The 12,924-nt window shown below is 41.0% G+C and overlaps 1 protein-coding gene across 1 annotated transcript; it reads right to left on the bottom strand.

Annotated features, from left to right (window-relative positions):
• Positions 1-1,043: 1,043 nt before the first annotated feature.
• LOC135883770 (putative P2Y purinoceptor 10) lies at positions 1,044-12,292 on the bottom strand. Its single transcript, XM_065411014.1, has 2 exons — positions 12,199-12,292; positions 1,044-2,669 (listed from the first exon to the last, which is right to left on the bottom strand). Exon 2 carries the CDS (start codon positions 2,614-2,616, stop codon positions 1,516-1,518), a length of 1,101 nt encoding a protein of 366 aa, XP_065267086.1. The 5' UTR covers positions 2,617-2,669; positions 12,199-12,292; the 3' UTR covers positions 1,044-1,515.
• Between the last annotated feature and the right edge of the window lie 632 nt (positions 12,293-12,924).

The raw sequence follows: 12,924 nt of genomic DNA, 5'->3' as shown, positions 1-12,924 counted from the left end.
ACAATTCTGAACAGAAGAGGCTATGGAGTGTCCAAGGCCTTGTCTAGACAACGAAAAAGATGCTTTTTTCAATGGAGTGAACTCAGTTGAGCCAATTCAACTCAACTGAAACCCCCACTTAACCCCTGTAGACATCTTTAGCTTGATTTTTAGCAGGTCAAATTATAGTCTAAGCAGGCCTCTAAGGCTGTCTTCATCACTAAAAAAGGTAACTGACTAGAGTTTGCAACCTTAATGTAAAATCCTAGCAGAGACAATGAACAGGTGATTTTTACCTCAGCGTAGCTAGCTGAGGTTCAATACTATGCCCTCTACCTGGGGTTGACCTCAACTAGCTACATTGAGGTAAAAACTACCTGTGTGTTGTCTCCGCTAGGATTTTACATTGATGGAGCTATCTTGACATAAAAGCACACATTTTTCCAGGGAAAACATATATTCTAAGACACAGCTTGCCAAAACTGAGCTAACAGTTTTAAGCTGTGCCTACAGTGACATTAACTGGGGCTTTCAATTGACTTAACTAGCTCAAATGAGCTAACTCAGTGGAGGTTAAAAAAACAACAACCTTTTTTCCCTAGTCTAGACAAGGATTGAGTATTTCAGGGTGAATCCTGCTGAAGAGCAGAGTTGCTTGAAAGCATTTTTTTTAAATTTCTCAATAAACTGACCTCTCTGCTGAACAAGTGCAGCCTAATATCCGTAATTTTCCAGAGCTTCTGCAGCTTAGAACTTTTTGGACTTAGTATTTAAGTTGAAGTTTAATTCACTCTTGTTCCTGAATAAATTGTCATTTGGAAGGCTGTATTGTTGCTATTAATTCAAGGAAAAATGGAAACCTTCCCAGCAACCCAGAATATTGATAGGATTTTCAAGGATGTGAAACATTTTATCTTATCAGAAATTATTCCTTTTCTGTTGAAATCCATTAAAACAATTGTGTTAATCAAGACTCAAACCAAGCTACTATTTTCAGTAGAAAACATTAATTTAATGATTTAAAAATGTATTCACAGATATACCAGATATTCTAAATGTACCATGGGTAAAAGTCCTTTAAGGCAAGGATTGTCTAAAAGCAGAGACATAACCATGACATAACATTTTCATAGGTGCATCAACATCAGAAATGGAAATGGCCTATGTGGAACCCTAGGCTGTAGCTGTTTTGTAACTGTTTGGTGGCTGGAATTCCCATTATGGTCAATGGTATTTCAATATATAGATTAGCTGCTAGGATTACATTCGGGAGCATCTTTTAAAGGAAGATAAATTATGGGACCTAACTGGTGACTCAAGAAGTATGAGAGAATTTTGCATGGGGAGGTTGTAATGATTCGGATGGCTGATATTTAAAAAAACAAAACAATAAAGTTAAAATGTCTTTCTGTGCTGGATACCTTGGACATAATGGCCAGAGATGTTATTCAGTACATATTTCTGGGCTTAATGTGATCTCCATTTGAGCTTTGGACTTCACCTATGCTGAACAAACTGTCTTGAGTTTCAAAAGGCTTATTGTAATAAAAGCCCCTCTGGTTCAGTTAGAGGAGTTTCTGTGTATTTATTTGACCAGAGTTTTGGAAAAGACCGAAATTTAAAACATGAAAAGGGTTTTTGTGTTTTAGTATCATCGCTGTTTTCTTGGGAAGATGAGTCACTCTCTTTGTCCATGAGACAACTCCTGAGGGCAAAGCCGCTACATTGCAATAATTTGTTCTGAAACTCTGATGTGATAAAGTAGTAGAGGATTGGATCCAGACAACAGTTCAAACTTGCAAGACATAAAGAAACTGGATGAAAATGAAGAGTGCTTCTGCGTATGGCGCAGTTTGTAATAACATTCTGTTTCACCATCATAAATAAAGGAAAGTTTATATGATATGGTGTGAAACATATGAAGAATACAGCTGCACACATCAGAATCATCCGTAAAGCTTTCTCTTTCTCACTTCTCTGTTGCAAGGGCACTTGACATTCTTGTAGAGATTGTCGCATTTTCCAAGTGCAGTATGAAATAATAACTAGGGGGACCACAAACCCTAATAATTCAGCTATTGTTACTGAAGTAATAGAAGCTTCCATAGTCATTTGCTTCACTCCAAGATCTGCAAAGCAGGTGTTTGTATTGTTGGATAAGGTAGGACTTCTCAGGATTGGAACTGGTGAGCAAGCAGCCCCAACAATGATCCACACAACAGCACTAATGGTGACATCATACCTGCACTTCCAGTCTTTGGCTTTGAATGGATGGAGAAGGAAAAGGTACCTTTGAATGCTTATGCAGGTAAGGAAACAAATACTTGCGTACATGTTGAGATACTTCAAGTAGAAACATAACTGGCAAAGGAAACTCCCAAAAGGCCACATGTGGTTTATATAATAATACACTCGAAGAGGTAATGAGAGAACATGTGCAAGATCAGCTACAGCCAAATTAATCATAAAAATAACAGCTTTGTTTTTCTTCCTGATGAAGCGACATAAAACCCATAGTGCAGCACTGTTTGCCAGAAGACCAGGTATGAATATTATGGTGTAAGTGGTTGCGTATAGGGAGGACTGAAATCCCATATGAGGATCAGTGCAGTTTCCTGAAGGTCTGTTGCTCGGCATCTTGAATGTATCTGCGCATTCATTTAGGAGATGATGGGATGGAAGAAGGATTTCTGTAGAGAGTAAAAACAAAGACAGTAAAGGCAAAAACTGTTCAGTGTTTATTAATATTGATGTTTGAATTTTCTAATTCAGACAAAAACATTTAAATGAGACCGTACACATAGTAAATACCTATTGAAAAGGAAGGAGTATAAAGAAAAGCTTTGTGGTTCACTCCATTACAGAAACTGAGATTAAAATGACAAGCAAAGAGGATGCTTTTACCATCAGTAGTAGGGCCATAAAAGAGATTTTGTCACTTGACCAAGCTCCCAATACAGTTATCAATGGAATGACTCTGTAGCCATCCCAGCATGAGTAGTTGTTTCTGGAACCTGTGCATCCTTGGGTCATATTCACTCTTCGATTCCAGTCATTCAGCAGCCCAAAGTCTTCTGGGATTTGGGTATAGACACACAAGCTATCCGGAAACCCTACTCTGCCAGGGTCTCATAGCCAGCCAGCACTGATCAGAAAGTTGTGCGGGTTGACTAGGAAGGATAAGAACTGGGCCATCTCTTAGATGTGCTGATTCAGTGCATCATCCAGCCAGCCTTGACTGGAGGTAGTCCTATGGAATTCCATCCAGAATGTAAACCTACTCTGACAGTGTCCTAATGCCACAGTGACGCTATTAATCAGCTTGTTGCCGGCTGCCAGGCTACTCTTCAGATCTCTAGGTTCTCCATAACATTTGACTTCATTCATTGCACACTGTATTCAAACGCCTATCGAATCAATGTCCCCATGCAGACCTACAGACGTCTCCAACAAGAGATTAAATAAATATAGTTTTGAATTAACTGAGACTGTCTGAGCATCTTTAACAACCACCATAGAGATCTCGTATTAGATTATCAGAAGTAAAACAATAAATAGCTTAAATAAGGAACAAGGCTAGCAGACAGCAGACTGTGGAGGAGGTCTGTGATGGAAAGGAGCAGACAGCTCCATCAGAGCTCTGGCTCCATATTTAGGACTAATAAACTTAAACTAATATCTAACCAAATGTGCGTCAGTTTCTATGTCGGTATCGGAAATGCATTACTACACAATGGCATAATGCAGTCATCATTTTGTAATAACAGAAAATAACATCTAACCATTGCAGACATGATGGGAAAAATATCTCTCTGCAGTTACCCCAGAAGTTCAACAATTTGGGTGACATTCATCCATATGCACCTGCATAAATCTCTATGTGCCATATATGCCCAACATTGAGGGCTTAAATGGTGCAGAGGTACTTGTGCAGGCCTTCTTTACTGTGATGAATTTCACCCTTCCTGAGTACCTTTTTGGGGAAACATTTTCTTAGGCAAAGGGATTATTGTTCATGCAGCAGGTTATAAAATGAGGCACAGATAACACCATCATTTAAGACTAAACCATATAATTTTCACCCTAGCACCAAATGCTATGAGTATAATTTTTAAATTGACCACAAGGTGTCACAGCTGGATCAGAGTTAATGTCTCTTTTGCTTCTCTCTAAGAGATCAGGGCCTGATCTTGCAAAATCTTTATCATAGTTCTTGAAAATCTGACTGGCATTGATGACAATGTGTAATGAATAAAGACATGATTTTGGTGTCAATGAGACTGCTCACACTTGTAAGCCCTCTGGCTAGAATTTTCTAAAAAGCTCCTGATCAGATTTCCAAGAGTTCAGAACCCACAGTTGGGACCAAATTTTCAAAGGAGCTCTGGACCCAGGTGCTCCCACTGAGAAACTTGTGGTGTGATTTTCAGAAGTGTTCAGCACCCACCATGCACATGCTGAGCTCTTCTGAAGTTCTAGCCGCAAATTTGGATTTCTAAATAGGAGCTGAGCACTCTGGCCCCAGTTGTGTGTGCTGATCCCTCCTGACAATCCCAGCCTGTGTTTAGTAGTGTTTGCAGGATGAGGCCCTTACCTTTTACTCACAGACTCATAGTTTTTAAGGCCAGAAAGGCCCAATGTGATCATCTAGTCTGACCTCCTGCACATTGCAAACCACAGAACCTCGCCCACCAACTCCTGCAGTAGACCCATAACCTCTGGCTGAGTTGCTGAAGTCCTCAAATCAAGATGTAAAGACTTCACATTACAGAGAATCTACCATTCACTTGCTAGTTTAAACCAGCAAGTGACCCGTGCCCCATGCAGTAGAGAAAGGTGGAAAAAAAAAAACTCAGGGTCTCTGCCAAGCTGAACTGTGGGGGTGGAATTCCTTCCCAACCCTAAATATGGTGATCAGTTAGACCCTGAGAATGTGGGCAAGATCCAGCAGCCAGACACCTGGGAGAGAATTCTCTGTAGTAATTCAGAGCCCTTCCCATCTAGTGTCCCATCTCTGGCCATTGGGAATTTTTGCTACTAGTAGTTGCAGATGGGCCACACACCATTGTAGGCAGTCCCATCACATCATCCCCCTCCATAAACTTATCAAGCTCAGTCTCAAAGACAGTTAGGATTTTTGCCCCTACTATTCCCCTTGGAAGGCTGTTCCAGAACTTCACTCCTCCTCTGATGGTTAGAAACCTTCGTCTAATTTCATGCCTAAACTTATTGATGGCTGGTTTATATCATTTGTGCTTGTGTCAACATTGGTGCTTAACTTAAGTAACTCCTCTCCCTCCCTGGTATTTATCCCTCTGATGTATTTATAGAGACCAATCATCTCTCTCCTCAGCCTTCATTTGGTTAGGCTAAACAAGCCAAGCTGCCTGGGTCACCTCTCATAAGGCAATTCCCATCTTTTCATGTGCTGTGTATTTATACCTGCCTCTGTATTTTCCACTTCATGCATCTGATGAAGTGGGTTTTAGCCCACGAAAGCTTATGCCCAAATAAATTTGTTAGTCTCTAAGGGTATGTCTACACTTGCAGCTGTAGAGCGCTGTGAGTTAAACCTGCCTTCGGAGAGCACAGTAGGGAAAGCTCTGCAGTCTGTCCACACTGACAGCTGCTTGCGCACTGGTGTGGCCACATTTGCGGCACTTGCAGCGGCATTGGGAGCGGTGCATTATGGGCAGCTATCCCAACATGCAAGTGACTGCAAGGTTCTTTTCAAATTGGGGGTGTGTGTGCAGTGTGACAGGGAGTGTGTTGTGTGTATGTGGGGAGAGAGAGAGTGGTGTTTGGGAGGGCTGAGAGCATGTCAGCATGCTGTCTTGTAAGTTCAGACAGCAGCAGACCCCCCCCCCTGCCGCCTCTCTCTCTCACACAGCATTCCAAAGTAAGGGCTTGCATGCCGGCTGTCAGAAACGGAGCTTTGAAAGGGCATTTCTGCATTCCTACAGGAGTTTAAAACAATGACAAGAGTGGCTGTCAAGGCTGTATCCCCACTTTGAACTTTAGGGTACAAGTGTGGTGGCCTGCATGAAGACTTCTAAGCTTAACTACCAGCTTAGATCTGGTCCGCTGCCACCATTCCCACAAGCTAATTCCCTTCCCTGGGAAGCTTTGAGAAACCTTTCACCAATTCCCTGGTGAATACAGATCCAAACCCCTTGGATCTTAAAACAAGGAGAAATTGACCCTTCCCCCCCTCCTTCCTTTCACCAACTCCTGGTGAATACAGATCCAAACCCCTTGGATCTTAAAACAAGGAGAAATTGACCCTTCCCCCCTCCTTCCTTTCACCAACTCCTGGTGAATACAGATCCAACTCCCTTGGATCTAAAAACAAGGAAAAATCAATCAGGTTCTTAAAAAGAAGGCTTTTAATTAAAGAAAAAGGTAAAAGTCATCTCTGTAAAATCAGTATGGAAAATAACTTTACAGGGTAATCAAACTTAAAGAGCTCAGAGGACCCCCCTCTAGTCTCAGGTTCAAAGTACAGCAAACAAAGATAAACACTCTAGTAAAAGGTACATTTACAAGTTGAGAAAACAAAGTAATACTAAGACGCCTTGCCTGGCTTTTTACTTACAAGTTTGAAATATGAGAGACTTGTTTAGAAAGATGGGGAGAACCTGGATTGATGTCTGGTCCCTCTCAGTCCCAAGAGTGAACAACCCCTTAAACAAAGAGCACAAACAAAAGCCTTTCCCCCCCCAAGATTTGAAAGTATCTTGTCCCCTTATTGGTCCTTTGGGTCAGATGTCAGCCAGGTTACCCGAGCTTCTTAACCCTTTACAGGTAAAAGGATTGTGGAGTCTCTGACCAGGAGGGATTTTATAGTACTGTACACAGGAGAGCTGTTACCCTTCCCTTTATAGTTATGACAGTGGCCACTTGACTTAAGGGGATTATGGGACGTTTCCGGAGGTCGATCAGAGCGCAGTAACCCAACACCTCATTCACACTGACGCCCGTGCGTTGTAGCCAAGGCGCAGCAAACGTTATTCCTCTCGCCGAGGTGGAGTACCAGCAGCGCTCTAGCCATGGAGTCAGAGCGCTCTACGTGCCTTGTCAGTGTGGACAGGGAGTGAGCTAGGGCGCCCAGGGCTCCTTTATTGCGGTGTAACTCGCAAGTGTAGCCAAGCCCTTTTAAGGTGCCACAGGGACTCCTTGTTGTTTTTGCTGAGACAGACTAGCACGGCTACCACTCTGACACCTTTCATAAGGTAGAGTTTCTATTCCTCTGATCATCCTAACAGCCCTTCTCTGTACCTGTTCAAGTTTGAATTAATATTTCTTAAACATGAGACAGTATTCCTGATGAGGTCTCACCAGTGTCTTGTATAATGGCAATAACACTTCCTTATCTCTACTGGGTAAGTATCTTGCCTGATATATCCTAGGATTGTATTCGCTCTTTTCACAGCCGCACCATATTGATAGTCATCCTGTGATCAACCAATATACCCAGGTCTTTCTCCTCCTCTGTCATTTCCAGCTGATACATCCCCATCTTACAACAAAAAATTTTGTTGCTAGTCCCTCAATGCATGCCCTTGCACTTTGTACTATTAAATTTCATCCCATTTCTATTACTCCAGTTTTCAAGGTTGTCCAGATCTTCTTGTATGATATTCTGGTCCTCCTCCATGTTGGCAATACCTCCCAACTTTTTGTTATCTGCAAATTTTATTAGCACACTCCCACTTGTTGTGCCAAGGTCATGAATGAAAAAGTTAAATAAGATTGGTCCCAAGACTGATCCCTGAGGAACTCCACTAGTAACAGCCAGACAGTTCATCTTTCATATGACCCGTTGTAGACTCCCCTTTAACCAGCTCCTTACCCACCTTTCAGTTCTTATATTAATCCCCATCTTTTCCAATGAAACTAATAATTTCCCATGTGGGACTGTATGAAATGCCTTACTGAAATCCAGGTAGATTAGAGCCACTGCATTTTCTTTGTCTAAAATATCAGTTATCGTCTCAAAAAAAAAAAGATCAAGTTAGTCTGGCATGCTCTACCTTTTGTAAAACCATGTTGTATTTTATTCCAATTATCAATTAACTCTGTCCTTAAATACTTTCTCTTTCAAAATTTGTTCCAAGCCTGTGCAAACAAATGATGTCAAACTAATGGGCCTGTAGTTTTTTGGATCTTTTTGTTCCCTTTCTTAAAAATAGGTACTTTATTAGCAATTTTCCAGTCAGAGAGTATGACCCTGAATTTACAGAGCTATTAAAAATCCTTTCTATTGGGCTTGCAATTGCATGTGCCACTTCCTTTAATATTCTTGGATGGAGATTATCTGTACCCCCCAATTTGGTCCCATTAAGATGTTAGAGTTTGACTTCCACATCGGATGGAGTAATTTCTACTTCCATATCCTTCCTTCCATTACCTACCCTGCCACTACCCCTAAGCTTCTCATTACTCTTATTAAAAACTGGGGCAAAATATTTGTTTAGGTTTTTGGGCCATGCCTAGTTTATCTTTAATCTCTGCCCCAAATACTGGGCTCACATTTAAATACTGGAGAGTTTTTCGCCTTGGGGTAACTAAGGGCCTGATTTCCTCCCTCTCCCCACCCCCCACCCCCCCGAGGTTCTGAATACCCATAGCTTCCATTATCTTCAACTGGAGTTGTGGGTACTTAGCACTTCTGAGAATTAAATCCAGAGTAACTTTACTCCAATCTCTGCAGAATTTTGCTGATTCCTTAGAATAAGCATAGGGAAATTTAGATATTACTGCAAATGCTAAAGTAACCATTATCTGAAGCAAAACTGGCACGTTTCTAAGAGTGACCAATGTAGTTAGGAGGAAGTAATGCTGACTGTATTTAGCAAGGGTGACAATATCCTGTTGTCCAGAGCTATGACAACAGGGCTTGACAGTATTAAAAAACAACAACAACAACAACAAACACTGTCAAGGTATTTGTCATCATTTTTTTAAGTTCCTACTTATTCCACTTTCCAATTTTCAAGAGTTTACTCTTCTCTCCTGTCATTCTTTCAAAAATGCACTAAAGCATGTTGAAGATTGAAAGAAAAAAATGCTCATGTAGATAAATATACATGAACTTTGCTCATGTAGGAAAAGTAGGTCCAGTTTTGACCATTAACTTTGGCAAAGCAGATGTTAGTGTGGGCTAGCGTGCTTTTGTTTTTCAAAATCAAAAATGTATATTTTTAAATATACACAACAGATGTCCTTGGAAAAGCTGTGTGTAGCTTAATGTGGATGGTCTGATAGTGAACAAAGTAATTGCTGCTAAAGATCCTCAGTGGAGCCTCATCCTGAGAGAGAGATGACCATTGGGTGCGGAGTGCTGCTGCCAGTGGTCGGAGAAAAAGCAGCAGGCTGAATGGGTTAAGCTGTCCTTCATGTGCTTGTTTGCACTACGCTATTGATCATCTACTTCTTTTATTCCTCCCTGATCCCGCCATGGGGTCTGTGCTGGCAGTAGCTATGAGGGAGGTGACACCACAAAAGGTGATGGCCCCTTATGCTTGGTGCTGCTGCTGTCCATGGTCTCAGAGCACTGGAGGTATTTGCTGTCCCCAAGGTTATTGGCCCACCTTACCAGTCCCCTCTATAGCCACATCCATCTTGCTCCTTGCTTTCAGGACTGCTCACCTCCGAAAGGGGTGAGTGGGGCAGGCCGTGAGTCTGGAACAGGGAGAAGAATGGCATTGGCTAGAGGGAGGATGGGGTCATCTATGGCACTCAAGCAAACTCTCAAAACGTAACCCTACAGGGACTGCTATTAGGGCATTGTCAATGGAGGCACTTAACTGTGGAATTCACTTACCAAGTTGTCCAGCACAGCCCATGTTCAGTGACCTGGCATGTCCATCTCTTTTCTCAACCTCGCACCTGAGAATGTGTTTGGACTTGCTTTGCATTTTTTGTACAGAGGCTGTATTTTGATCTTTAACTAGGTACATGTGTAATTGGGCACATTTTTTTTACATTAAAATTTGATAAATACACTAAATTAAACCTTATTCCAAACAGACCAGTGAACAGTCATAAATTGCTAGCACCTTTTCCTGGCTACTGTCAGTACCGTAGCATTACTTTACTTCTGATTTACAGCAGCATTGGTGAAGTCAGTATCAGGCCCCTTGAGTTCTAGGGCTGTACTTTCCTCTTTAAAAGTCCCCACCAGCCCCAACTCCCTGGTGGACCCATGAAATGTGGTGTCTTTCTGGGTAGTTGTCTTCCCACGACAGAGTTCAATATTGATGTACTAATTAACTCCATCTCACACCAGACACGAAGGCTGTCTGAAGACTCAATTAATGTTTATTAAACCCTTGCTTTACTGGTAAAAACTGCTCTTTGAATCCATGAAAGCCATTTCTCTGCCTGATGGCAAGTAATAGTGAGGGCTTGGCCCTGTATTTCTGAGGAAGATATGGGGCGACAAATTGCTTGGTGGTTCACGGAGAAATCAGATATTCGTACCTAACTTTACACTTTTTGAAGGCCCCACTTCCTTTGAAGCTAGCATGATGTCCTATAGTATCATTTGGGGTTGTGGCTTTCTATGGAAGGGTGTACAGACTTTTTGGTGCCTCTTAGAGAGGCCCCCAAATCCTAACACACCTGACCTCCATGTTGTCCTCATAAGGAGGCCCTGCCAAGCTAACCAATGACATTGGGCTTGGGGGGAAATTCGCATCAAGGGTTTAGAGGCAGCTCAGGAACCAGCCAGGAACTAATTAAATGCAGCTGAGATTTTTTTGGCCTCAAGACGTTAAAAAGGGAAACAGAGATTGTGCTGACCAGACTTGAATGTGCGGAAAACATATGTGCCACTCTGGCTGGCTTGTACTTGTTTTTTGTTTAGTAGTCTATTGGTTGTAACACACACATGGAATGAATGCAGCTAGCACCTATTGACAAGCTGCTGTCAATTTGGATTAAATCCAGTTCTCCTTCAATAAAATACTCCCTGAAATAAGTGATTTTTATTTTGTGTGTGTTCACAGCTGAACCTCTGGTGAATTTTCTCTCTTGCTTTTCGGTCTCTGGCCCCTTTGACTCTTTCTAAGTGCTGCCCTCATTTATACCTGGGTAAAGACAGTGATGTTATGACTCAGTGATATTTTCTAAGACCTTGGAAAAATATTAATGTATTGTAGCTTTTAATCATCTAAATATATTTGCCATTTTGGTATTGTTATTGCAGTAGTGCCTAGAGGTCTCAAGCAGGTTCAAGGTACCATTATACTAGATGCCGTATAAATGCATACTAACAATCAGTTCCTGTTGTGAAGGGTTTACAGGGTAACTGAAGACTGGAAACAAAAAATGGGTGTCATTACAAGGAATGGGGAAGGAGGATGTAGGTAAAGGTGATAGTAACATGGGTTATATAGAGTAGCCATGTGCTCAATTAGCAGGTTAAGCTAATAATTAAAATAAACATAAATGCAAAGAAGCACTAATATATCAGCAATCTAACTTTCTGCTATGTACTTATATGGTCTTTATTACAGAAGTCATCAGTGGAAATTGCCGGAATTATCATTACTCTGACTCACTGTGTACCCCACCCAGTTCTACATTTCTGTGGTATTGTGCTTAGAATTTCCAAATTCGAAGAGACAGTAGGAACATAGTCTTTTCATAATTATTATTATTTATATAGAGGTAGCCCTAATTCCAGATCCAAACAACCCCAAACTTTGAATCTGAACTTTATGGCAAAGGTTCCTCTCTGGAATTATAGTCAAATACTGCAGCGGTGGGGAAATGCATCTTTTTAATAAAAATCCACTTGATGACTTGAAATAGTTTTCTAGAATTTCTGATTTAAGTAGACGAGACTTTCTACAGCTTTTGTTTAAACAGTAATTATCATTAGCTTTTTTAACACATGCAACTGAAAGAGAATATGTGAAACAGAACTGAATGATCTGTTGTAATGTCCTATCAATCAACGTAATGTTTTCTGTAGAACAGTCTTCAGCTGTTTTCTCATACAGGCTTTCTATCACAATGCATTGCTTTTTACTTACCCACCCACTCAGAAATGAAACAGCAAATTGCTCTTCTATCAAAGGCTGCTGAGGACAGCCTACCAATACAAGCATTTGTTTGAAGTTTCTCTTGAAAAAAGCATACGATGGTATTGCTGAATATTGTTATGGCTTGGATTTACAAAAGGAAATGTGCAGCAAAAATAAATCTTACCTCATTCTAACTTCCATTCTTCAAAACGGAAATATCCACAGCGAAGAGTAGGGAAAAAGCAAAATCGTTTTTTATTAGCTACAGTTTATGCTGTAGATTCCAACGATAGAGATATTTTTAAAAACTTCTCGCATGAAGAGAGAAATTTCACCCTCTTGCCCTAGTGCTCCAAAATCCGCTGACATCTGGAGACTGATACAGTGACTGAATAACAGGAAATCCTGTATTTTTTTTCACTTAGCCAGCCAACGTGTTTTCAGCTACTGACATTAAAACAATTCAGATGATGTTATTTTGATGCGACTCAGGCTTTAATTTTGCACAGAATTGGAGTTTCTGCTATGTTCTATGCATACCCTCAGTCAAGCTATACTTTACTTTTGCCTGTGACGTTTTGTCATTGTAGACTCCATCTGTTTGCTAAACCTGTGCACACACAAATCTGCTAGTGAGCAAATACTAAAATATAACTGAAAAATATATAGATCTAAGTCGGGGTAGGCAACCTATGGCATGCATGCCGAAGGCGGCATGCGAGCTGATTTTCAGTGGCACTCACACTGCCCAGGTCCTCGCCACCGGTTCGGGGGGCTCTGCATTTTAATTTAATTTTAAATGAAGCTTCTTAAACATTTTAAAAACCTTATTTACTTTACATACAACAATAGTTGAGTTATATATTATAGACTTATAGAAAGATCCCTTCTAAAAATGTTAAAATGTATT

Source organism: Emys orbicularis, chromosome 9, assembly GCF_028017835.1.
Source record: "Emys orbicularis isolate rEmyOrb1 chromosome 9, rEmyOrb1.hap1, whole genome shotgun sequence".
Classification (NCBI taxonomy): Eukaryota; Metazoa; Chordata; order Testudines; family Emydidae; genus Emys; species Emys orbicularis.
Note: the sequence above shows the minus strand (reverse complement) of the source record. Positions and strands in the feature narration are given on the sequence as shown.